This window comes from Hyaena hyaena, unplaced genomic scaffold, assembly GCF_003009895.1.
Source record: "Hyaena hyaena isolate Hyena2069 unplaced genomic scaffold, ASM300989v1 scaffold_195, whole genome shotgun sequence".
In the NCBI taxonomy this organism is placed as follows: Eukaryota; Metazoa; Chordata; class Mammalia; order Carnivora; family Hyaenidae; genus Hyaena; species Hyaena hyaena.
Window position 1 is genome coordinate 1,576,726 of NW_024080827.1, and position 27,875 is coordinate 1,604,600.

Below are 27,875 nucleotides of genomic sequence, written 5' to 3' on the forward strand. Positions count from 1 at the left end.
CCCCCTGAGTCAAGCTGATGCTATTTCTCCACCTATCAAGACCCTCTTTCTACCCTTCAAAAGTCAAACCTTGAGGTCCTCCGCCGACTTTCCTCGTCCCTAAATACTACAACTCATCACTCACTGGTGACATTTAATGACCTACATGCTTATATGTTCCCTGGACCATTTATTCTCTATAAATTACAAACCATTCTTTCCTTAAAGCAGGAAGGTTTTCTCTCCCACATAAATCCTGTGACCCCTAACTCGGTGCTATGCACCTGTGACAAGTGTTCGGTAAAACTTATATGCCCGAAATGAGACACCTAAGTGAGATCCAAGAAGCTAACATTCTTCTGGGAAGAATATTTTCCTTGAAAAAAGAATCTACAGATACAGTCATGGTAGTATTTCTAAGAAGTTATGTCTTGTTTTAGCAAGTTCCTTCTTGGAGCAACTGAGAGGCTCAGGAGGTTGAGCGTCTGACCCTTGATTTTGGTTAAGATCATGATCACAGGGTCGTGGGATCTATGTGGGTCTCCATGCTGAGCATGGAGCCTGCTTAAGATTTTCTCTCTTTCCCTCTGCCCCTCCCCCCTGCTAGCGCTCTTGCTCTAAAATAAAAACTAAAAAAAAAAAAAAAAAAATTAAAGAAGTTCCTTTTTGATTAAGTCCCAAAGAGGGTGGGGTTGGGAAATCAAAGACTTGCTACAAACTAACTAAAACACAATTCCAAACCACCATTATTGCTGCACTTTAAAAACCCCAGTCCTTCCAATGGTACATTAAACATCAGACAAAATACGACTTCCCTGGAGCTCTAAGTTTTTAAATGTGCAACCCATTTTTTAAAGGTCTCATTTATCTCAATAAAAGAACTATTAAACCCTCAAGCACAGTCAGGTTGGGTAATCTGCATACCCAAGAGACCAATGGATAAATGGTTTGAAACCAGATGATCTAAATACCTTTCTATTTTTATTCTTTTTTTTAACGTTTATTTATTTATTTATTTTGAGAGAGAGAGAGAACCCATACAAGTGGGGAAGGGGCAGAGAGAGAGGAAAAGAAAGAGAATCCCAAGCAGGTTCTTCCATGCCATCAGCACAAAGTCCAATGTAGGGCTTGAACTCACAAGCCACGAGACTATGACCTGAGCCAAAAATCAAGAGTCAGACCCTTAACCAACTGAGCCACCCAGACACCTCTTTCTGTGTTTCTTCTAGGTCATAATTTCATGCTTCCATCCTATATGGGGGTAGAAAGTGATTTTAGCTATATGAAAACAATAACAACAACAAAATCTTTGCCTAAGAAAAAAAAGTCTGAAAACAATAGACCAAAATGTAAACAGAGGTTATATCTGGGTGGGAAAATGAATACTTGTGTTATTTCTGTTTCTGTGTATGCTGTCTGAATATATTCTACTTGCTAGATGGAAATAAATACAGGTGTGTCTGTTGTGTTAGCAATGAATGACAATGCGAATGATTAAGCAATTCACTTACTTAGTCAACAGAAGCACATTCATTCAACAAAAGCTCCAGGCTATGCCCCAAGAACCAGAAACCTATTTTGAACAACAAAGGCAGCACAGCCTCCCCACCCTCTGGGCAACAGCATCCCTTATTCCCCTTCCTGCTTGCTGACCCTTCAGCTCTCATTTGGATGTACCGTCTTAAACAAGCAAGCTTCCTATGTCTGGGTCTTAGTGTTCTCATCTGTACAACGGAAGTAAGACATTGGATGATTATTTCTGACCATATAATGTTCCCCACATGACAAATTTTCTAAATCCAAGTGGTCTAATGGCAATTCCCAGTAGGCAGATTAGGCAAAAAGTTTCTGCTGTCATGGAACCAGTACTAAAAAGACAGACTGCTACCTACGCAGGTGAAAGGCATTTCACACACAAACTCCCTACAAAGGAAACAAACACATAGAAACAAAGTCCATCTCATGGGCAGAAGTATATATTAAAGAACCAACATATTATATCCGTTGCAATTAATTCATTCTTAAAAATAACCAATATATTATGAGTAGTGTCAGGATCTTTTGGTAAATTGATAATTCTTTCTAAAACTTTGAAAATGATCTTTCCACCAATAATAATTCTACTTGGGGCAAAGAATACTAAGTGCCTGGATAGTCCTGAGTGAAAACCCGGAAATAAAAGCAGGGAGGGAGGAACTGGTTTCTATGTGATTCCATCCGTTTTCTCCACGGAGTCTGAGGTCACTGGCTGGCAAAGGAGAGAATAGGGTAGGAATTGGAGAAGAGGAAAGAAAGTAGGTAAGTAGGAAATGGGAACGTGCTCAAATATACATTTAAAGTGAGTCCAGTAGGCACAGTTAGCGACTCCAATTGCAGCCTGAGGAAATGGTGCATCCATGGGGCACCTGGGTGGCTCAGTTGGGTAAGCGTCTGACTTCGGCTCAGGTCATGATTTCACGGTTCGTGGGTTCGAGCCCTGAGTCGGGCCGTGTGCTGACAGCTAGCTCAGAACCTGAAGCCTGTTTCAGATTCTGTGTCTCCCTTTCTCTCTGACCCTCTCCTGCTCACACTGTCTCTCTCTCAGAAATAAATAAAACATTAAAAAAAATTTTTTAAAAAATGGTGCGTCCAGATTTGGAATTGTGTGGGAAAAGAATCAAGTGGGAGGGATGGGCAAGGGGGTATCTATAACGCAGGACTGTGGGTGCTCACAAAGTGAAGGTGAGGGGCTCTCAGAGTGAAGCTGGGGGTGTAGAGTCGGAGGAGAATAAGCAAGGAGGTAGCTTGCGATGTTGTGTCAGGGGAGACTACCATCACTGAGGAGGAAGCATGGGCAGAGATCGCGAAGATACAAAGGAACCAGCCTCTACTAAGAGGGTGCAGGGCACTCAGGTGGGAGGTACAGCAGGTGCAAGGGCACCGGGGTCACGAAGTATCTTTGAGCCTCTAGGAACTGTCTAGGCTGCAGCACAGTGAACAAGTGGCCTATGTGAGAGTGCATCCACTTACGCACACAAGCAAGCAAGATTTACATCCTACGCACCATTCCCGGCTCTGGGGGTACAGTGTTGAAGAGGTGGACAAAATAACATCTCCTCCCTGAAGATGCTTAGAGTCTAATAAGCAAGATAGACAAATATTTACTATAATACCAAGATATGTGTTATGAAGAAAAATAAAGCAAGATAAGGGAATGGGGAGAGGAGTCCTACATTAGTATGGCCAGAAACAACCTCTTCAAGGGGATGAGACTGAGCAAAGACCTGAGTGATGTGAGTAATAAGCCACACAGAAGAATGGTCCACACAAAGGGAATAGTCAGATGCTAAAAGTCTAAGGCAGGATGCTGTGAGGAGTGTTCCAGAAAGAGCATGGTGACCAGTTGGCCGAACTATTACAGTAGATGGGAGGCTACTGTGTACATCTTTCCCCATTGTCTGTGAAAGTCGGGAAGCCACTGCAATGGTCCGAGTAATGTGCAGCATCAGCTAGGGGAGCACTGTCCTGACACTGAGACGCGGACAGATTTGACACATATGTTCACAGTAGAACATCTGGCTTTACCAGCAAACTGATTGGTCTTTAGGAAGACCGGTCTGTTCCTGTTATTGTAATGCAATACTTAAGAGGCACTCACTTCTGAAATTAACTTGAATTTCAGAGTAGATCTTCATTTCTACTTAGCTTTATTCCTACTGCATGAGTTATACCTGGGCTGAGGCTTTAAAGACATGCAATTTCTTGCAACAAGACACCCAGCACATCCAGTCACTTTGCAGCACAGTAGACGTGGCGACATTAAACACAGCATGTCACAGTAATTCCGCTCCGGGCAGCCTGCTGTCCAAATCTCATTAGGCTGAGTTTCTGGGTCAGCCAATTTCAAAGAGGATATCACCACACACAACCCCCTCTTTCCCAGGATATACGAGGCTATTTAATTCCAAATCAGGTTTGAAGAGAGCCTTCCTCTCAATTAATAAACACGTGCCATTGAATCAGCAACCCCAGCAAATTAAAATGTTTTAAAATAAAAATTCAGAGCCCACTGATTCCTACATGATGTAACAAATGCTAAAGAAATGTCAGACAAAAATAAACAGCTCTGTCACCACCTTTCAGCTCCCAGCGTGGACTACAAAGCTTCCTCTCCACAGAATGTCTAAACAGAAGCCTTGTCTCTCACGCTGCAATCTGGAAGCTAATCACCACTCTCCTTGCAAAGTTCTAGAGACTTCTTTCACCTATGCTGCTGCCCTGGGGGTCTTCTCCAACCTTCCTCCTCCTCTAGTTTACATTATGTAGTTCTTATTTTTCTTAATCCCACCCAACAAAGATTTGGCCTTTAGGGTTTCTTACTTTTATTCCTATCCTATAAAATAGCATGAGTAAGAAGAAAGAGGAAAGACAAGCCCAAGGACATAGGCCAAAAAACTCCTTCGCTCCCTGTGGACAAGAGACATTCCGACATGTGGTTCCACCCCCCACACGCTTTCGGCATTTGTGGAAAAGATGACATGAGGCAAAGGACACACAGGAGGGTCTTGTACCGGTGGCCAGAGGCAGGGCTGCCATTCTAGAATGCCCAGAAGCCACCTACAATCGCTTCAGCTACTTGTCCAGGAAAAACTCAAGACTAGAAAGAAGGTTTGTCCCATGGGCTGTCAACAAAAGGAAACTCTGAGACACCATCAACAGCTGCCTTAACAACATCCTGACAGTAGCCAGTAACTGAAGAAATGCCAGAAAGTTCCAGAAAGCAAAAAGAAGGGATGTGTGAGAGGAGTACTCGCCACTACACATCGGGGGCACAGCTTGAAGCTCATGACAGAGCCCAGGCAGCGGCAGAATGTATGGCTGGAGACGAGTGTTAAAAATAAGGCGCCAGAACAACTCACGCTTAGCCTTTGTCACTTACTCCTTTTCAAAAACGCAAAATGTACTCACTGACATGAGTCCATGGGATAAAAGAGGAACTCAAAACTGAAATGACAAATTATTAGAAATTTAAAAATGAAAATCTATATTTCAAATTACAGGATACAGGTGAAGCTATCTTTTACAGACTTGAATGTATCTGTTAGGAATGAGAATAAAAATGAAGCAACTAAATGTTTAACTCAAAAAGTTAAAGACAAGGAGCACCTGGGTGGCCCAGTTGGTTAAGCATTGACATTAGGTCAGGTTATGATCTCACAGTTCATGAGTTTGAGCCCCGCATCAGGCTCTGTGCTGACAGCTCAGAGTCTGGAGCCTACTTTGGATTCTCTCTCTCTCTCTCTCTCTCTCTCTCTCTCTCTCTCTGTGCCCTCCCACGCTCGTGCTCTGTCTCTGTCTCTCAAAACTGAATAAACATTAAAAAAATTGTTTTAAGTTAAATTACAAAATTAAGTAGACTTCCAAATGCAGAAGGGAAGAATTACTAAAAACAGATTGAACAAAAAAATTATTTATTTTAATGTTTATTTATTTATTTTGAAGGGGGAAGGGCAGAGAGAGAAAGAGAGAGAGAATCCCAAGCAGGCTCCATGCAACCAATTTAGAGCCCGACATGGGTCTTGAACTCATGAACCATGAGTTGAGCCGAAATGGAGAGTCGGATGCTTAGCCAACTGAGCCATTCAGGCGCCCCCAAAAGTTTTCATTTAAAAGGCATGCAGGGAGCCGGCTAAAGCCAGTCCTTAGTTCTGAAGTTTATTCCTGCTGCAGCAGGGAAGACTGAGGTGGAAAACAAGGAGTGCGGTGTCTAAAAAGGCACCTGGAAATGTTCTCACATCCAGGACTAATAATTGGACTGATCAGCCTACTTATCATCCTTTCTAGACTTCTTGGAAGTAGAACAAAGAGAACATTTTCCAGCAGGTGCACTGTTTGATTGCACTAAAAGGTATCATGCAATAGCCTAGTCTAAAAGCATGATAAAGAGTAAGGTCCTGAAGTCAGACAGATCTGGATCCACATCCCTGCTCTGCCTACTCAACAAGCTGTGTGATCCTGGCTAAGTGAGTTCCTCTCTTGGGGCCTCTGTTTGCACACATAGAGATGATGTCCACCTTATAAGATACTAGACAACATCAGTAATTTTTTTTTTTTTTTTGCATTACTACTGTAGGTTTAAACAGGATCAACCTTTAGGGGTGCAATTAGGCAACATCCATTATAAGTGAAAATTCATAAAATTGTAAGTTGACCTAGCATTTCTATTTCTAAAAGTATATTCTCCATACATACTTGCACATTTCTAAAATAATTAAAGTGATTTATTACAGTGTTTGTAGTAGCAAAATGGTGTAAATGAGTTAATAAGAAATGGCCTACTTTTATAGCAATAAATAAAAGAATAAAGAATTTGATCTTCACATACTAATATAAAATAATGACCAAGAGGTGTGTTTAAGGAGAAAGCGATGGGGCGCCTGGGTGGCTCAGTCAGTTAAGTGTCCAACTCTTGATTTCAGCTCAGGTCATGATCTGATGGTTTGTGGGATCGAGCCCTGTGATGGACTCTGCACTGAGAGTGTGAAGCCTGCTCTTCCTCTCTCTCTGCCCCCTCCCCTACTCTCTCTCTCTCTCTCAAAATAAATAAATAAAATTGAAAAAAAGTGAGGTGCCTAATAATATACACAATATGTTATCATTTATGAAGAAAAGACCATATACACATTTTTGCTTGTATATGTAGAAAATAAGTCTGAAAAGACACAGCCATGCAAATATACACATAAAACTGGTTACAGCGATTCCCTGTAAAGAAGTCTAGCTGGGTGGCTGAGAATCAAGAAGGGAACAGAAGTTCCCTTGTGCATCTTTTTTTTGTACTGTTCGTACTTTTACGTCTTGAGCCATGTAAATATGTTACCTATTAAAAAAAGTAAGTATTTTTAAAATTCGGTGAGATGCTGGGGCAAATGAAAGCAGAAAACACCAATAATTCAACTGAAAAACAGGCAAAGGCAAAAACGGGAAGTTCTTTGAAAAATGGAATATGGATTTTAAAAGGCTATGACTCACCAGTGATGAAAGATACACAAATTAAACCATAAGTTCTTTCCTGTAACGTGTCACACTTGCTATGATAAAAGGCTTAATAACCGCAGTTGGGAGACGTGTGTTTCAGCAAGCACTTTCATGTACTAATACTGGGAGTGCAAACAGGTATACAAATTAGAGAACAATTTGGTAATATCAATCAAAATTTTAAATACACATACCATTTGCCACAGTAGCTCCTTATCTGGAGGTTCCTCATATTGGATTTACTTGCTCAGGGACACAAAGCTAAACGTTCAATAGCAGTCTTGTAGCAGTAAAAAGACCTGATAACCCAAATATCCACCAAGAATAGTGAAATGCATTGTCTAATCAATGGAGCACTATAGCAGTTACAAGGATGAGGAAGAGGCCCAAAAACATAGAGAACAGAATAAACACACGTGGCTTACTCACAATGGGACGAATGCACAGCTGAAATTAACATGGGTTTCAACATGAAGAGAAACCCAAAACTTAACAGTGGATAAAAACAAAAACAAAAACAGGGGCTCCTGGGTGGCTTAGTTGGTTGAGCATCCAACTTCAACTCAGATCATGAACTCGTGGTTTGTGAGTTCAAGCTCAGAGCCTGTAGCCTGCTTTAGATTCTGTGTCTCCCTCTCTCTCTGTTCCTCCCCTGCTCTCACTCTCAAAAATAAAGATTTTTAAAAATTAAAACAAAAACAAGCAAAAAGCAACACCCCCCCCCCAAATAAGCAGACATAAAGCAAGACACACACAAAATAAAACTCTGTGGATATGTACTATGAGTACCTTAGAAACATGTATCGAAAGGAAACGAGTTTCTATGGAGAAGCAAAGCAAAGGAGGGCGTGCAGGAGGGGAATGGGGTCAGTGATGGTATGTAAAGGGGATTCCAATTGTGACAACTATGTTTTCTTTCTTTTATTCAAAACAATGTGACTACTTAATCCATCTGGAAGCATAAGAAAACTACCAATGTTCCATGACTTTTTTTCTGTACTTTCCTGCATTTTGTGACATTGAAGAGAAGTGAAATGGATGTCCAGAATAATCTACCAGATATGTTAAGTTGAAAAAGCAAGGGGGCAAAAAAATGTTGAATAATTCCTTTATAAAAATGTGTGTGTGTAAAACATTTTGTGGATGTTTATTTCCAGAGCCTAGAACACAAGCTGGTACTTGACAAGCACTCACCAAATACCCACTGAATGAATGAATGAATAAATGGATCAGTGCACAGCTACATAAAAAACTTGTTAGCAATCATTACCTTTGAATATTATTTGTTTTTTATTGTACATATTGCCTTTACATTTAAAAATAAATTTAGCTTTAAATTATTTTAATAAATACTGGGCCTGAGAGCAATGAATATAATGGGACCCATGTAGTGATTTAGACTTAATTCAATATTTATCCTTTCTCAGTTCAGGTATCTCCAGGACTCCTTGTCATCTTTAGTCTGAATCACATATGATGTTCTTTGCTCTCAAGCCCTTCACAGATATTTAATTACTGTTAAGTTTGAAAGTCCTGCTGGCTAAAAAATTATAAACTTGAGTTTTCCCAAGCAAGTAAAAAAGCAGTAACCTTGGAAATAAAGTATTGTCTCTGAAATATATATAGCTATCATAAAGTCCATGCAGCTTGAATTCTTCAGGAAAAATGGAGTCACCCACTGCAACTCAAACATACAAAGTGAAGCATTAGGATTCTAAGAAAGCAGAGAGCTGCATTCACATCTGATAACACAAAAAGAAAATTAAAAAGTTGCAAACCTGACAGTAAGGGGTTATAGAATAAAATTTCAAAGCAGGGCTACCCACTCTAGAAAGACACCTGGCCCTGAGGGTTTTACTGTATAATAGCTCAGTGGTATCATCATGGCACCAGTATTTCAAGAAAGTACACATAGCAAAAACTCAACCTTTGTCGAGTTAATAAAGAATTTGGTAGGGAGGGAAAAGTATAATCTTGTTTAAAATTCAGATATAGCAAAACAAAAGCAAGAGATTATGAAGCATTTCTGAAGTGCCCAAGCACTGCTGGCCTCAATAAATTTATCATCTAGGACTGCAAACGATCAAAGGTGGTGTTAAACATGTAACAGTCCAAGTGTGCAAGGGATACAGAAATAGTACAGGCAAAATAATGAGATGGAAGGTTCCAGGTTTCCAGAATACATATCACATTGGGAAGGTTTTAAAGAAACAGCAGAACGTTGCTTGGAGGCATGTGGAAGGCAAGAAGGAACAGAATGAGGTGTCTGATCTTGAAGGGACTTGGGGCCTCACGTCAGGCAGGGATTCCAGTGAACAAAAAGGAGACAGAGAGGAATTCCCTTAAATCTCTGGCGTCAAACAAGCAATGCCAGTTTTCCTTTTTAAGTGCTGATGGAGGCAATAAGTCCTTCAGGTGAAAACTACATATGTGGTTGTAGATTGGCAGAGAGACCCAAACATTTCTCCTTTTTTTTCCTTTTCAGCACATATCATTGAATCTTCATGAATCAAAGTGACTCAGATGTATATATAAATGCACAGTAGAGCCTTGCGGAGCTAACCCCCCTTTCCAACTGACCAGACTACCCAGTCATCATTTCCTTCCCTCAGAAAACATGGCTGTGCGCTGTCCTTCACCGTGAAGTGACCACCTCTCTTGGGTACCCTGGCCCTCCCCAACACCAGTTCACTCATCTACTTCCTGAGTGGATGCATTGGTTACGCCTGTTGCAACAAAACACCACAATAAAGTGGCTTAAACCACAGAAATGTTTTGTTTCACAGTTCTTGGGGCTGGAAGTCCAAGATCAAGGAGCGAATAAGGGCATGCTGCTTCTGAAGGCTCTAAGGAAGGGTCTGTTCTAGGTCTCTCCTAGATTTTAGTGGTTTCTTGACTTGTGGCATCATCCCTCTGGTATTCACATGACACCCTCCCTGTGTCTATATCTGTCTATAACTTTCCCCTCCTAAGGACACTAGTCATATAAGTTTAGGGGCCTCATCTTAACTACTGGCATGAGCAGAAACCTTATCTCCAAATGAGGTCACATTCTGAGGTGTCAGGGGTTAGGACTTCAACATGTCACTTCGGGGCGGGGAAAACAATCCAACCCATAACACACAGTTTGCTCCCAAGCTTCTTTCTGTCTTTTTATATGTATAATAAGTTCAACGTATAATTAAATTTCATACAAACTGAGGAAATATGCACATAAAAAGAATGAGCATAGAAAACTAAATGTTCTATAAAGATTTAATAAAGACCAGTCAATTGGATGAAATTATGTGTGAGTAAACTGTAAAAGTTTGGGAAGAAAAAGCAAACTAAAAATATACAACTCCGAACTCTAAGTGTTTTCTTTGAATTCATGGAAATCAAAACAAAGAAACCAAAAATTATAGAGGATACATTTTGGCTGCTATTTATATCAGAAACACCAATCAGGAAACTCCAAACAATTAACTCATGATAAAAAAATTTTTTTTCGGTGTTGGCTCTACATCAAAAGGTTGGTGAATAAATGTTTCAAGTTCCTTATTTAAAAAACCTTTCTAGTTCAGGCAATACCCAAACAGGAACAGATATGGAAAGATGTCCATGAAACACTATTAAGTGAAAACTTGCAGTTACAGAATATGCAAGGCATTCCATTTTGTTCCTTAAGATTTTTGATATACCTGAGATCATGTTAGTAAAACTACTGAAAGGGCTGGACCCACTATGAATGAATGAATGAAACCAGTGATCATCAGTGCTGCTAACATCACAAAAAGAAAGTCAATCAGATAGTATCTGTGTCCTGGTGTGAATGTACAATAGTATCTATAAATTGCTTTTGTGCCCAAAAGGAACTTGTATCTGATCTTTATGAATACTGGCTTACAGGAAATGAAGAGGACAGAGAAACACGTTAAGAACACCAATGGAAATGGAACCAGTCAAGTTCAACCTATAAGAAATAGTAAAGGAAAAGTAACTAGGTTCTTCAGCAAACAAACTGCAAGAAAGAAAAAGACATGGAGGAGCATCCTATAAACTAAAAAGAGACAGAAGGAGGGGCACCTGGGTGTCTCAGTCAGTTAAGCAGCTAACTCTTGATTTCACCTCAGGTCATGACCTCACCGTTCGTGAGTTCAAGTTCTGCATTGGGCTCTGTGGTCACAATGCAGAACTTGCTTTGCATCCTCTGTCTCTCTCTCTGCCCCTCTCCAACTCACGTGCTCTCTCTCAAAAATAAATAAATAAGGAAATAATTTTAAAAAGAAGATTTGATTGTTATATCATCTTGGAAAACTGTTTATTCGTGTGATAGAATCGTATAATAGCAAGAACGAATATTTACAACTACGTGCAACAATCTGGGAGAATCTTACAAATAAAATGTTGAGCAGAAGAAGCCAGAAACCAAAGTGGGTGTACTGTGTTCCATCAGGCATAACTAATATATACTATTGACAGGCATGGGAGGGGTTACCCCTGGGATGAGTCAGAGGACAACGAACAGGAAACAAGTCAGGGTTCTCCTGGGATGCTGTTCTTTTCTTTGATATGGGTGCTGGTTACACAGATGTATGCAGTTTGTGAAAAAGCCATCACGGTGTATATTTAGGGGCATTTTTCCGTAAGCATATTATGCTTCAACGCAAAAATATTTTCAAAAAAGTTTTAAATTAAAAGAAAGAGTTTGATTTGCTAGATATGGGGTGGGTGGGACCTAAATATCAGCGTTTCTAATAGGCTTCCAAGTGATGTGGATGCTCTTGTTCCAAATGCCACACCTAGGGTAGCACTGAGCTAGGCCACTAGTGTCCAAGTGTAGCTGAGAATTTCCAAGAACAGGATCAGTGGACAATGTTTCCTCCCCATGGCCTTTTTCCTGTAGCTTAGGTCAGGACAACAGGTTTACTGTGCGATGCCTGCCCTTCACTGTCTGCAGATCCCCATGCGGATGTCTTGGCATCTCCCCAGGCTCATGGCCTGACCATCTCCCAGGCAAGCAGGGCTCTAGCCTCATATCCAGGCCACATCCTATGAGCTCCTGTCTCAACCTGCATCACTCAGGCTTCTGCTTTATGCACCTGGGATGTTGTCCTCTGCTTCCTAACCCCTTCCAGATATTCACAGCTCAGTTCAAATGCTACTTCCTCCATGAATTTTTTCGTTGGCCCCAACGTGACTAATTCTTCCTCTGAACAGCCAGGAGCCCACTCTTGAAACCTGACAATGATCGAGGACAAGCTTGCCCTGCTTATTAGCAGATCGAGGTCTCCTCGCTCAATGTTAGCCTTTTGAGAACAGAGAAACCCTGGTCTATGCCATCTCTGCCAAACAGCACCAGGCCTGGCATCCAGCTGGAACTCACTACCTGTTTGCAGGATTAAAATGTGAGCACTTGTAATCAAACAGTCAGGTTTGGATCCAGTTCCATTTTTCAGAAATGTGACCTTGGCCACATTACTTGATTATCGCTGAGCCGTTGGAGAGAACTAAAGAAGTCTGTCATGGGTGTGCATGTTGAAAGGTGGCCTTCAAAGAGACATGTCCAAGTCTTGACCCCAGGAATCTGTGAAAGTGACCTTATGTGGAAGAAGTGTCTTTGCCAACCTAATTAAGTTAAGGATTTTGAAATGATATCATCCTGGATATAGGATGAGCCCTAATGCCAATGACAGGTGTCCTTATAAGAGAAGAGCAGAGGGAGACAGTGACACAGAAGGGGGCCGTGTGAAGACAGGCAGAGACTGGAACCCCTAGAGCCACCAGAAGCCAAAAGAGCAAGAAGGATTCTCCCCTAGAGCCTTCAGACACAGTGTGGTCCTGCCAGTACCTTGACTTTGGACTTCTGGCCCTCGGAAGTATGAGAGAATAAACTTCTATTGTTTTAAGCCTCCAAGTTTGTGATGATTTGTTATGGCAGCTCTAGGAAACCAACACAGTTGGAGATCAAATAAATACTTGTTCTTTTGCTCATGGGATCACCCCAAATCTGACACTAACTTAAAAGCTTTTAACGAGTATGAATTTTATACATTCCTATTTTATTTGACACACACCGAGCACTTAGTGTGTATTCGATCCTGTTCTAATTGCTTCACAAACATTATTTATTTAAATATTATGATGCCCCCCCAAAGTACCATGATTATTATCTCCATTTTACAGAGAGAAGACTAAGGAACAGAGAGTTTCAGTAACTTGCCCAAGGCTACAGAGATAGTAAACAATGGAGCCAGGATTCAAAAGCCAGGCAGTGGCTTCTTCACCATGTGAGTTCTTCACCATGGCTCAAGTGTTGGGCTCATTTCCCGATCTAGATCCCCATCAAGCAGAGGATACATGGCAGGCCTCCCGGACCGATCATCTCTCCTGCTAACGTCTCATCTTGCTCTTCAGTTCTGACCCAGCACTGCCTTCCCAGTGCAGGCGCCCTTTACAGCTGCTTCTCCAAGTGCAAATTTTAGGACGTCTCTTCCACTCAACGCCTGTGGACAAGTGGTATTTAATACTGCAACGGCTTCATCCAGCAGCTGCTGCGGTGGCCTCTCTTTATGTACATTCATATTGAAGCTCTCATTTTCTGCGTGTGTTGGAAGGCTTCCTAAAAGGATGTCATCACTAGAGGCCAGAAGAGGAGGAAGCTTTTCTTCTTGTGTCTTTTGTGGGACCGGCACACATTTCCCAGAAAAGCATGGCCTGCCTCTGCTGTTTACATGCATAAAGTCAGGAGCATGTCCCAGCAGAACTTTGTAGACAAGGTTATAGGAATATAGTCAAAAAACCCAGATGTTCAGGTTAGCTGCAAGAGCTGTTCTATGAAGCAGAAGATGTGTAGAATGGATTAGAGTCACGCCCATAAAAGTTTATGGACGTGTCATGTGTCACCTCCCACCCAAACCCTGCCCCACACTTAACAGGTCACTGGGGACATGTAAATACAATCTGTACAGCAGAACTACTCCACAGAGGTGATATGGTGCAGCACGGGGGTGACAAGTCATGAGCCCTGGGGCAAATCCTGGGTTGACCGCTTAGCCTTCAATGTATATGAACTTGGAACCATCCCCCAAGTCTCCTGAGTTTCTGATCAACAAATACAGGCAGTGACTATGAATGAGCCTGGACAATAAAGCCAGCCTACCTGGATTCCCGCCCTACTTTGCCACTGACTAGTTGCGTGATGCTGGACAAGTCAGTTACTCTCTGGACCTCAGCTTCCTTTTCTGTAAAATGAGAATAATACTACCTAGCTCACAGAGTTATTGAGTTGTTCAAATCCCGGAAAATAGGTGCATCATAGCTGTTGGCTCTTATAAAAGTTAGAATGGGGGCGCCTGGGTGTCTCAGTCGGTTGAGCGTCCGACTTCGGCTCAGGTCATGATCTCACGGTTCGTGGGTTTGAGCCCCCATCAGGCTCTGTGCTGTTTCAGATTCTGTGTCTCCCTCTCTCTCTGACCCTCCCTTGCTCACGCTGTCTCTCTCTCTCTCTCTCTCTCTCAGAAGTAAATTTTAAAAAACATTAAAAAAAAAGTTAGAATGGAAAGCGATGACACGTGTAGAACGTCCAGCATACTGAGCGACACCAGGAAGGAAGGATCACTAGATGTTAGTTCTTTCCCTCAATGACCTTTTTTTATGGCCAGGCCCGTTGCCAATATGAGTCATGTGATTTAAAGAAGACAATGCTGGTTTTGTCTAAACTAAGTAAGAACACAGAGGTGTTGAATGTAATACAACATCCTGACTCTCAGTGGACATTGGCCAAGACACACCTAATGGGCCATCCACCCAGTCATCCTCTTTCCTGGGAAGCATCTCCTTACCCGTGATGCCACGAGGACATTGGTGGCTCACAGCACCAGGCCCACGAGCTGCGATGCCGGCCATTGTTATTCAGTGGGTCCATGGCTGGTGACTGGCTCAGGCAGGACTGGAATCTGGAACTGGGGCTTGGGACTTAAAGAGAAGACAACTCCCAATCATTTTCCAGGAAGTTGGCCTGAAATCTATGAGGCTGGCACCCCGGTTCTCTGCCATAGGTAGGGCAAGAACGGAGACACCCAGAGGCGGAAGTGTGAAGGGGCTGCGTGCAGAGAGGAGCCAAGGTGGGAGGCGAAGAGGCCCCAGGTGAGGCTTCTTCCCCGGTGGCTGGGTGCCGCAACGTAACCTGGAGTCCTGGTGATAAACTCTTTTTTGATTCCCTCAACTAACAGGTCTCTGCAATGGAGGGAACTCCCGTTTACTGGAACAACCCGCCCAGATCTCAGATACACTCTTCCCTCCTCCCATGCCTCCTGCTCACCCAGCTTCCATTGGGCACCCACCAAACCCCAGGCTCAAAGCAGATTAGCACAGAATGCTGTAGAAACAGGCCAACCAGCCTAAAGCCTCATATAAAGATACACCAAAACAGAGCAGAGAATAATTTTAGGACTTCTATAAAAATAAAAGCAGAGGATGTGGGGTTTTTTTTTCCTACTTTTTCCAATAGAATAGCTCTGATTTGGGTCATGAGTTATGCCAAATTCATCACGGACATATGAAATTGAAAAGCCACTGTTCAGCATCCACACCAGATGATCTTCTGCAACACACTTTTTCAATGTGCAAAATTACCATTTTTCATAGTGACCCACAGACACTGTTAAAGCACTGTGGTAAAGTGAAAGGGAAATAAACTACTCATATGGTAGGCTGTGGAATAGAGGAGAAATAACTACTCCTGGTTCTCAATCTGCCATAGGCTGGTTGTGTACCTTGAACATATCATCTCCTTCTGACTTAAGCTTTCCAATCTCTAAAGGGGTGGGGGCATATTAATCAGAAATGGGACCACCATTTACCACCATCATCTACCTCCAAATGAGCTAACACCTAGTGAAGTATGTCTTATAGCAGATATTGGGGACTGCGGGGAAGAACAAAGAACCAAAAATGGATGTCAGTGCTTTTGTGGAGGAGTACAGACCACTCAGTAGGCTAGCACTGCATCCAAGCTTGGCCTTCTAGATAGACTCCATTCTGATACTGCAGGGCTGGCGGACGCGGGTGTAGACACGTGAGGTGGTGCGTACCGCTGACAGACGCTGTGTGAGACACAGCCCATTGAACTTCAAAAGTAATGGAACTGATTCTCCAAGGAGAAAATTCCTGATGGAGCAGCAGCAAGGACATTTTAACGATCCCTCCTGGAGACGTCTTTTCCCACGTCCCTTTTCGACACCAATCTTGGCATTAAATTTGGTCAATTCTTCCTCTCAAATAATATTAATAGCAGCTACACTGATTGAGAATTTTTATCTGTGCCTTCCAGCCACGGTTTTAAACATAAGCTTTACATACAGCCTCACAGATAAAAGCTACAAAGTGAGGTATGAGTATAGTCATATTACATCTATGCCAACAGAGGTTCTGAACATTAACTTGGTCAAGATCGCTCGGTAGGTAATGGCCAGGGCTAGGATTTAATCCAAAGTCCTTTGAAATGAAATCCATGAAATGGATCCTGCCTCTGTTTCCCCCATTACCTTTGCCTTGTACTAAGTTAGTCCATTAGTACCTCCCTCTGGACCACTGCAGAACCTTCTATCTCCTTATTACCTCTCCAACCAGCCGCTATGAGATTCTTTTCCCAACACTCAATTGCTCTTCCACTCTGGCTCACAGCCCCCAGCGGGTGTACCACAGAAAGCAGGGGCTAGCAATAAATGCTTGCTGACTGAGTGAAACCTTTGCTCATGCTGCTTTCGCGTCTCTTCTGGCTACAAAACTACCGAGTTTGACAGAGTCCTCCAGCTCTGGCTCTTCGACCTTAGCAGACTTATTCCACGAATACCCACCTCATGGGTCCACCATGAACCACTATGTCCTCCACTCCCTGGGCACGCTATTCCCTGTTCCTAGAACACTCTTCCCTCAATTCCCCCTGGTCATCCTGCCATCGACTCCCTTTCTACGTTGAATGAATGGACAAGTGACTCCTCCGCAATGTAAGCCATCACTCTCTTAGTGAGTCTAAGCCCAGGACTCAGAATCCGTCCTGAAGCTTCAGACCAGGGCAGGTATTTATGAAGTACCCACACCAGGTTCTTGGGCACATTCTGCCGTGGTGAATAGTAGTTACCTGTCTTCCTGGTCTGCCCAGGAAGTTAAGTAGGCCTTTGTCTCAAGCCCCAGCTAAATAAGATCTTTCCACCTTGTATTTATAAGGCTACAACATAGGCTTCGCTTTAGACAGTTACAAATTGCAGAATGTGGTATGCTGTTTTGCTCGGACACGGGATGTAAAACGGAAAACTCCCCAGTCCAATGGCATGAAAAAAGGGAGCCCAGGCTGGAAGGTCCTCACTTTCTCTCCCACTCCTGCACTGGCCGCCGACTCTGCATCTAAATCACTCTACTCTTGGGGGCCTGGGTGGCTCAGTTGGTTAAGCGTCCAATCTTGACTCAGATCATGATCTCAAGGTTTGTGAGTTCAAGCCCTACGTCGGGCTCTGTGCTGACAGCTCAGAGCTTGGAGCCTGCTTCAGGTTCTGTGTCTCCCTCTCTCTCTGCCCCTCCCTGCTCGTGGTCTTCATATCTCTAGAAAATAAACATTTAAAAAAAAATTTTTTTAAATCACTCTACTCTTCCAAATGAAAGAGTATATCTAGGTGATAATTTCTTCTGCAAGGATGTTACTTTGTAGAGGATCTGTCCTGAAGTCATCTGTTTTGGTTAATGCTTTACGTCGGGTAAGCTTCTAAACAGGATTCCATTTCTCTCTATCTCTCCTTCTCTCTCTCATTGTTGTTGTCTTGTATCTTCAATTATGAAGACATCTGCTTATGATCTGGTGCTCATGCAATGCACTGGCCCCGGCAGGACAAAATGTGTCTTGTATTTGTGCTTTATGTGACAAAGTTCCTAAAGAGCACTTTGAGACCACTATGAAATCTAGTAACTAGATGAAAAAAATTAAATAATGGGGTGGTGGGGAAAAAACCAACATCCCATAATGTCACCTGTGAAATTCAATATAATATTCTTGAAGCAACCTAATGAGTTGGGGATTTTTTGTTTGTTTTGTTTTGTTTTGTTTTTTAAAGGGGCACTGCTGGTCTGCTCTGATCTCCTGTTGAGACTTTTGGGAATGTCTTCTTCCAAAGTAATAAGTATTGATGAAGGTCAAGGGACAAGCAAGGCTAACACCCTCAGATTACAGCAGGATTTAATTCTTCAGACACCTCCTTCTAGACTAATAATGACGCTGGAATTCAAAATCTTAGAATGCATTAGAAGCAAATGCCTTTTGAACTGATCGTTTGAATGAAGACTTTAAAAAATACGGTTTTCTCTTATAAACTAAGTGTGAGGAAGCCTTCCTATGAAATCTAGAGGAAGCAAAATAAAGCAACATATGGAAAGAGATTATAGGATTAACTAATTACATGATATGCCTTAATAACACATGGATGCTTCACAATCTTTTTGAAGATGTCATTATAAATTCAAATGAAACAAATGAATTTTATTCCTATTGCATAAAAAACAAAGAAGCTAAGATTAAAAACACTAGTAGGTATTAGTTTATTCAATAATATTTACACTAACTTTACAAATAAATGAAAAGCTATCTACTAAGAATAGTGAATTTGTATCCAACATTAATAAATAAACGGTTTATTTTCTACTTCTGTCTTTTGAGTTTCCAGATTTAGTCTCTTAAGCAGGGACATAAATACTAAGTAGTATTTGTTCAGGATTCTCTTCAATGACAACAGGGTCCAGAGTGATTTGTTTTATTGAATTAAAACTTAGACTAACAAAAAATTAAGAACTACACTTCAAACCATTTTAGTAGCTTAATTTATGACAAATGCGAAACAATTTATTTTTTTATTTAGAAAGTGTTTAATGTTTGTATTTATCTTTAAGGGGGGAAGAGAGAGAGAGAGAGCACTGAGTGGGGGGTTAGGGGGAAGAGTGAGAGAGAGAGAGAGAGAGACAGAGAGAGAGACAGAGAATCCAAAGCAGGCTCCAGGCTGTGAGCTATCAGTGCACAGAGCAACGCAGGGCTGGCAATTGTGAACAGTGAGATCATGACCTGAGCTAAAGTCGGACGCTTAACTGACTGAGCCACCCAGGTGCCCCAATGCAGAACAGTTTCAATATAAATGTGTCTTGATGAAAATCTATCAACTGCCCATAATACAAACAAGTGTTAAAGTTCACTAAATACATTCTCTTTCTCTCTTTCCTGCTCTCCATCTCTCTGTCTCTTACACACACACACACACACACACACACACACACACACACAATCCTCTTATAAACAGCTGACCAGCTAAGGAAGATGATAATGATTACTACAAATTTTACCATCTGTATATTATGGTAATCAATAATATTGTTCAAATCTTCTTAGTTAAAAAACAAGCCTAGAAGAGATCTAATATTAAGTCAATAAATATTTAGACTTATGAAAATAAATTTTCATAATCTCCTTGCTGAAAACACATACCCGTGGATTTCTAAGTACAGAGAGTAGGCAAACACAGCGATCCTCACCAAGAGTCAGGCACCACATCATCAAGGTTCCAACAAGGGGCCATCCCTCCCTTCCTCACACTTCAAGTCTTGGAACTGCCATAAACAGTTACTCAGGTAAACACACTGGGTCAGGCTTGCCTTTGTTGGAAGCAGTCTGAAATTGCACTTTGTGGTGGGTGGAGGAGAGGTCAATTTGTAAGTGCTGGTCTAGCCACCAGAGTTAATTATTAACTTATTTGATGTCAAAGAATTTGCATTTTTACCCTCATTTTTACCTTTGGTTTGTAAGTCATTCATTGCTCGAACCAGGAGGGAATAAAAAGAGGGAGGGAAGAAAGATCAAGAATTGGAAAACCAGGGCGCCTGGGTGGCTCAGTCGGTTAAGCGTCCGACTTGGGCTCAGGTCATGATCCCCGGATTCTGGTTAGTGGGTTCGAGCCCCGTGCAGGGCTCTGTGCTGACAGCTCAGAGCCTGGAGCCTGCTTCAGCTTCTGTGTCTCCCTCTCTCTCTGACCCTCCCCTGCTCACGCTGTCTGTCTGTCTGTCTCTCTCTCTTTCTCAGAAATAAATAAAAAAACATTTAAAAAATTAAAAAAAAAAAGAACTGGAAAACCAACTTAGCAACATACTTTGATTTCATTTCTTATAATCACATTCCTGGCAGTCTATTAACCTGGTACAAGTTTTCTTCACTTCTGTCTCAAAACTTTCAGCTCCTGTGCAGTCCAATCACTTTGAATCGCATGCATTAAATTGCAGAGTATAAGACATATTTACTGTATCGTTATTAACGAACAATATCATGTGTGCGCACGGCAGCGTGTCTGGGGACACGCAATGGGCACTCACCTTCGGGGAAATCGTTGGGCTGCACCACGCGCAGGAAGACGTGCACGATTTGAAAGAGACCGCCGATGGGCCCAGCTTTGTAGGAGTCTTTGGTCTCATAGTTCGCGGCAGGCAATTCAAATTCCAAGACCTCAGTCCCCTTTGTGGATGACCTTGACCCCACGGAGAGGGTATTCCCGCAGAGCTCCAGCAGCAGCAGCAGGACGCCGAGCAGCAGGGCCATCGCTAGCAAGGTCCCCTACGCATGAGGTAGAGCTGGTGGCCTCCTGTCGCAGAGGTTCTGGAAACCTTGGGTGAGCAGGGAGCCCGCGTTTCCTATTCCTCTGCGGGAAGGGTGCGGGAGCCCGGCGTGTGCGGAGTCCTTCTTTTCCCGGCCGGGCCGGCATGCAGTGAACCACCACGTCCAAGGGCCTGCTGCGGGTGTGTTCGGCTCCGTGGCTCAAGGCACCATCCCTGGTGGGAGACAAGGGCAGCAGTGACGCGGCATGCGGCCTGCCCGCCCCAGGTGCCTCCCTGCAAAGCTTGAGAGCCAGCCCTTGGCCTAATCCGCTGCGTGGGAGGCAAACGCGGAGCTTGCTTAGCGCCGCCGGGCAAGCAAGCGGGAAGGTCCCTCCCCAGGCGCCAGACGCAGAACGCAGAACTTTAAGGGTTCAGGAAACACCTTACGGTGTAGAGAAGGCTTAGAAACTAAAGCACTGAACTACGTTCTGGACAATGTTCTACATGCTGTGCTGCCTGGACCCCATTTACAGATCAGGAAAGAACCACAGAGAAGACTTCCCAGGGGCTTGCCCAAGGTCACGGCTGTTCTAATGGTGGGGCCACAGTTCAAAACTGGGACTTTGTCCAAGCTCTCAGCAAGACACCAGGACACCCTTCCGACAGGGCCCTCTGTCTCATGTTCCCCGCAGGGGCCCAGACACCTCCTGTCATAGACGGTTTTTCTCCAAGCTGGTGTTGCCGTCCTACATCTGGGGATTTATCTTATCTGCCTTTTATTCTACTTGTTTGCTCACTGACCTTGTTTCAGGCATCCGCTCTCCGCCTCACCCTCAGCCAAACTAGAAGGCCTCAAGGACAGGATCCAAACTTTCTCAGGCTGGGTAACACTGGAATCTATCTTTCTAACACATCCACCTGGGTAATCCTGATGGAAACCTCCACCCTCAAGTCACTACCTAGAAGTTATGGGTCCCAGTGATGAGAGACAGGGCACCCACCCCAAGAGCAGGCGAGAGAAATAAACAAGAAGGTTAGAAGCAGCTACCAAGCCAGTGTCTGGTGAGGGCAAGAGACCTAGAAGTTCTCCAAAGTCGACCCTGTCCCTTTGTTTTTCTGTCCCCAACACTGAATGCAGGACAGGGCTCACAGTCAGGGCTCAGTACGTGCTGCAGGATAAAAAACTAAGTAGGTCAAAATGACGGCGATGCTGGTGCCACTGCGAGGAACTAGGTGCACTGGGACAGAACCTACCAGAAGATCTGGGATGCTGTCCTGGGGTCAGGAACACCCTGATTGTATACCATTTCATACATGAGATACACACTCAGTAACTTTCAGAGTAAGGGCAGGGTGCTCCTGAAACACTGCGAGAGGGTGGAAGAGGGGTCCAGACAGTGACGCGTTGCGCAAGGGGCCGGAGGGCCCGCTGCCTGCATTCCACCAAGTCGAAGAAAGCTCCAGACGAGACGTGGGATTTCAGGAGTTATCTGAGTGGAGATGTTAATTCGTATTTAATCCTCTGGATGTTGCCTCATCTTCTAAGTCCTGTTCCATTCCAGTTGCTTCTGCACAGAGCTCCCAACAGAATGACCCTGAACTCTCTCTCTCTATCTAATCAGGGGCTGCTCAGAGCCTCTCCGGCTCCCAGCGTCAACCGCGTTAACCCCCTATGGGCTTCCGGAGACCATACTCCATCGCACCCATGGCTACCACCAGGACCCCAGTGACTTTCCACCATCCCTTCCAGGCCTGGCTGCTGCAGACACCCTGTCCTTGGCTCTACAAGCTGTAGCTTTCCCTGGTCCTGACCGGAAGTCACCAGGGTGCACACTCAAACCCGGGCCTGCTCTGTGCCATCTTCCCATCGTTTCCAGACAGAACAAATCGGGAAGAAACAAAGCAAGCTGGCCTCTGCAGGCCACTCTGGGTGGGTCTCCGGGGCTGCTCCGGGCAGGAGAGAGAGGTGAGGGGAGACCGTGTGTGTTATTCAGGGTAGCCGCTGTCCTTCAGACCAGGGGGGGGGGGGGCAGGGATGTGCACACACACTAACACACCACACACACTGGCACATACCACATACCACACACATACACAAACACACCACCCCATAGTAGCACATACCACACGTACTAGCACACACCGCACAAATCATACACACATACACACACACACCACACCAGCACATACTATACATACACACAACACACATTCACGCACCAGCACATACCACACATACACATATCACACACACACCACACACACTAGTATGTAACACACATACACTAGCACACATCATACACACGAACACACACCACAGTACACACACTAGCACACACCACACACATCCACACATACCATAGATACACAAACCACACATACAAACACACCACATATATACCACACACTAACCTGCACCACACATGCATACACCATACATGCACATACCACACACACGAACACACTCCACACATACACAGAACTTACACACAGCACACACTGTCACACAAATACCATATACGTTACCCACAGCACACACACTCCCCACACGCCCATCTTATCTTGTTTGCTGCTAACGGACGGTCAGGGAGCACAGCAGCTGGAAGGATTAGAGGCTCAGCTGCTAAGAAAGGCAGACTTCCTGCGAGGCCCCCACGCAGCCTCGGCCAGGGCTGGAGAGCAGCGCCGCAGGAGAGAGACGGCAGGAGGCCCGAGGAAAAGCCTGGAAGAAACAGTTCCAGGCTTCCTCGTGAAAAAGCAGGGGAAGGCGAATCCCACAGGAAACGCAGCCCCACGCACTGCTGGAAGTGCCAAGCCAGCCAGCCAGGGCCTGCGGCTCCCGGTCCAGATTTCTTCACCCCTTGCTCCAAAGCGTCGTGCTGTCCCTCTCACTTGTGGGGTAAATGTGAAGAAAATATTAAAATCTCACTACTTAGGAAAACTAGATAATTAGTAAAAGTTGGGTCCTCACCTGTGAAGCTCACGGGGCAGCCAGAGCACCTCAGGGCAGATCCTAACTGTCCCCCACACACTGAGGCCAGCTCTCCCGGCCCAAGATCAGCATTCCCATAAAATGGGGTATTTATTTAAAATGCTAATTATTGGACTTAATTTGGGGGGATGGGACCCATTAACGTGCACTTCTAACACTCTTCCTGGTGACTGATTCTCAACACAACTGAAGTTTGAGAACCAGCAGTGTTCCTGAGTGCTCCCTCACCTGGGTAACTCATGCCACTTTGCAAAGACGCCGTCCCCAAATGCCCTTCTTATATTGCATTGAGCTGATCCATCCCAGCTGCTGTGTGGGGTCCCTGATTTACTCATCTCTGTACCCCCAAGTCAGGCACACAGTAGGCACTCAGTACGGATTGCTGAAATCCAATGGTGAGGGGTAGAGGGAGAACTGACAGGAAATGGTCATTTTTACCTATTTCAAAATTGTATCAAGTGTTTATTAGCAGTCCCGTAGCCTCTGGAAGGGAGGTGTCGGACTGTTTGTCGCTATTCCCACAATATAGGCAGCAGACTGTCTCCTTGCTGGGTTTACCCATGGCAGAGAACTGGTCTACCATCCTAGGGCCATGCCTTCTGCTGGGACCCTCAACTTTGCAAGCCTTGGAAACTGTTCGCTCGGGGGCTATCTCCTCACACAGGCACTAGACCAATCAAGAAGTTGATCTCACCATTTTCCTGATTTATGGGGTGCAGATTCCTGGTCGCCACTCCAAATGCACTGAGTTCAAACTGGAAAGGGGGCCCAAGAATGTGAATTTTGAGCAAATATTTCACATGACTGTGACCTTGGAGCCCAGGGAATGGCACTTCCACAAACACTATTTGAAAAGCAACTGTGGTGACCATCCACCTTCCTTTCTCCTTCTTTTGATGGAGCTTCCTTCCAAAGGAGCTTTGTAGTGGGGATTGATCACCTGGGATTTGGGGGAGGGATGAGACCAGCTCAACTTCTGAGCCCACCTTTGTGAGTCCTGTGGGCAACACCCCGGGGTTTCACGGTGAGGTCAGGCTGAGGTGCCCAAATTGTGCCCTGGGGGGTGCCTCAGACTCACCAAGCAGATGCTTACTGCTGGGTGTGTGTGGGGAGCCCAGACTGACGCGGGGGCAGTTTCTAATTCATTCTAGCAATGACGGCACAGCGTCAGCGGCCATATCCAGAACCTTGCGGTGGCAGCTATGGCCACACACCAATCAGGGGTCCTGTTGTATGTCCCGCATGAGCTCCTGAGCCCGGCTAGCCAGCCTCCTTGTCACTTCTCTAAGCCACCCAGTCCAAAGTCCCATTTCTGCTAAAATTACCCAGAGTGGGCTTCTATCACTTGTAACAAAGCATCCTGCCCCTTGACGTATCTGCAGTAGCTCTTGGTCCCCTGAAAAACTTTATCCCTTCATATTTGAAATGGTACCAATAAAATAATATTTGGTTTAAAGCCTTATTATTTAGATACACTTGTCCGTTGATACACTTGTTTGCTTCACGGTGCTGGAATGCACAGAAATAGTCCAGTGCGGAAATCATAAGGAAGTTCATTTAAAAAAAATGAAATTTACGGGGCATATTAAGAAAGCCAAATGAAACTAAAGGCCGTTGCTGAAGTGATAAGAGGCCTTACTTGAGACAAGGCAGGAGCCTCTATTCCCACTCATTAACCCTGTGATGTGAGTTACTTACATTCTCTGTGCTTTCCTTCGCTGTCTGTAAAGTGGGGTGTTGAATAGTGTTGGAGGGTTAGACCCGGAACGGGTCCAGCCCCAGGCACACAGCTGCTAGTCAATAAAGGGTCCCTACTGCCATTACCCGGGGTCAATCCCCCAAACTCCATCGTGACCTTGGGCTCGCCCTAATGGACAGGACAGCTCTGAGGAAACTCACAAAAGAGTGAGAAAGGCTTTGAGCCACAAAAACGGCTCAGTTTCATAAGGCTCAACCGAACATACAAAAGCAGATGTTTGAGTCTCCAGAGGGGCGCGTTCAAGGACCCCAGTCGTTCACCTGCGTGTCTTCACAAAGGTCAGCCGCTGCTGCCCACAGGCAGCCTGGAAAACCTCTCCGGATCCGGGAGCCCGGGCGGGAGAAGGGTCGGCCGGCGCCTGGGGCCACACGCCTGGGGCTGCAGGCTGGACCTGTTGCTGCAGGAAGCCTGGGGCGCCGGCTGGCCAGTCTCGCTCTCCACCCACCGCCAAGCTGGGGCCCCCTCCCGCCCTCTCCCCCTCCGCGGCAGGAGGCTGTCCCGGGCTGCGGGACACAAAAGAATGGGCTGCAGGGCAGGCGCGGGAAGCGAGGAGACTCGAGGAATCCGCCGCCGCTTGGGGGAGGGGGTTGCCGGAGTAACTTGGCTTTGGGAGCGCGTCCGCGCGGGTTCCCCGCCGCCGCCGCGGGAAGGCTGCGTCGGGGTCGTCGGGGAGGAAGGGGCCCAGAGCGGTGTGCCACCCCATCGGATCCCCTCCCTCTCGGCGCGGGCTTTCGGGGAAACTGACCTCGGGCCCCCACCTCGCTTGCACCGCGAAGCTCTCTCCTCTGTCCGTGTTTCTCTTTGTTGTCCCAGCCGGCGCCGTACTGGCGAGGTGCGCCCGGAGCCCGGAGCCCCCAGCTCTCCACCCCGCAAACGCCGGAGGTGCCCAAGCTGTGCACCCAAGGAGGCAGGGGGCTCTCCCGTGGACGAGGGAAGCGGCCTCCCATTGCTCCCCTAGGGTCCCCCTCCCGCTATGGTCCATTGCACCGCGTACTCCATTTGGAAGACCAGAGGGAGGTGACCCCTTTCCATCCCCAGCAAGGAAGGCTCGGCGCCCCGCGACCTCCGGGCCACCCCCAGCCCTCCACGCGCTGCAGAACAGTTCCCCAAACCCCTGGCGAGCCTCCCCCTCGGTCCTCCGCCCTCTCCGAGAGCGAACCCACGGCCTCGAGGGTCCCGGTCCCGCTGGCGTGTGCCCTGGAACCCGGTGAGCCACAGCCGCCGGCTCCCCTCCGGTGGATGGAAAGAAGACCCACCAAGCAGCTACTCGGCAGCCGGCAAAGTTTGCGCGCGTCCACCCTCTGTGCGGAACTCCCGCTGGCCCCGCACCCGAGCCCCCTGGCGTCCAGGCTGCTCTCGGGGGGCTCCTACTACCTGCCGCTGGGCCGACGGGAGGAGAGGGGCGCAGGGCGAGCCCCTCCTTGCAGGGTTTCCTGTCACCGGCTTTCTGGAAGGGGGTGGTGCGCTCGGGCCCCCAACGTCTCCGCATTCGCCTCCCGGGCTCCGCGGGCAGCAGGACGCCGCCACTCACCGTGCGCGGGGTCGAGCTCGCGTTTCGGCCCCAGCGCCGCCCGCCCTCCCCCTGCAGCGAGGCTCGCCCAACTCCCGCTCATGAATGATTTATGCGCCGCTCGGGGGACCGCCGGGACGGCTTCCGGAGAGGCTGCCCCGCTGCCCCGCGCGCGGGCCAGTCCCCGGGACGCGGCGGGCCGGGAAGGGCGCCGGCCGTGGAGGCGCGCGAGCGAGGCCCGCGGCGCCCGCGGGGACCTGTTGCGGCCTCCCCCTGCTCCCGGGCGGAGCCTCGCGGACGGAGCCTCGGGAATGGCAGTGCTCTCTGGGGCATACTCACCGCCGGCGGGAGAGCGGAGCGTGCGGCCAGGTCCCCGGGCCCGGGCCGGGCTCGGGGTTTTAAAGGTCGCTAACTAAGCCTGGGGTTCAGGACGCGCTCCGCACTGAGTCGCCCGGGCGGCTTCCCCGCGACGCCCCCGAGGCGCCCACCCGGCCCAGGGCTGCGCGCATTTCCCGAGGCGGGAGTCCCGCACAGCCGCGCACGCCCTGCGCACAGTCCCCACGCCTCCTTCACCTAGACTGAACCTCTCCTTGGAATGCAGCCGCCCGGCTAAAAACTCCTCCTCTCTCAGACGAGCCTCGGTTGACTCCCGCCCCCAGTCTTAGATCTTCTATGGCTGACCCCCAACGGACTTCGGTTCTCATTTACCCAAACAAAACCAAATCCAGATCATTTGGTTCCCTACTATAATACCGATCACAAAAGCCTGGAAAACCCGCCTAAAGCTGTCATTGCTCTCATCTAGATATCTAGGCATCCGCTGTAGCACGAGGCAGGATGTAATTACTCTTCTCAGATGAGGGGCGGAGAGTCCCCGGACATCCTCTCCTCGCGGCGCAGCCAAGCTGAGGGGAACCTGCCCTCAGTACTCACTCCCTCCCCTACCTGCTCTCACCAACGGCATCTCACGCCTCACTCACCACTTCCTGTCTTCAATTGAGAATACCCTCTGGTAGGAA

The 27,875-nt window shown here is 46.1% G+C and overlaps 1 protein-coding gene across 3 annotated transcripts in view; it reads right to left on the reverse strand.

Annotated features, from left to right (window-relative positions):
- PROM1 (prominin 1) overlaps positions 1-27,434 on the reverse strand; it is a 112,349-nt gene extending 84,915 nt beyond the window's left edge. For 2 of the 3 annotated variants that reach the window (XM_039241561.1, XM_039241563.1), the window contains exons 1-2: positions 27,196-27,434; positions 20,377-20,829 (exon numbers count right to left, since the gene is read on the reverse strand). In XM_039241561.1, the coding sequence (XP_039097492.1) occupies positions 20,377-20,599 (223 nt within the window). In that variant the 5' untranslated portion in view covers positions 20,600-20,829; positions 27,196-27,434. Of the gene's footprint in view, positions 1-20,376; positions 20,830-26,720; positions 26,841-27,195 lie in introns of those variants that run through there. The other variant, XM_039241562.1, reaches the window with a different exon arrangement.
- Positions 27,435-27,875: the final 441 nt, after the last annotated feature.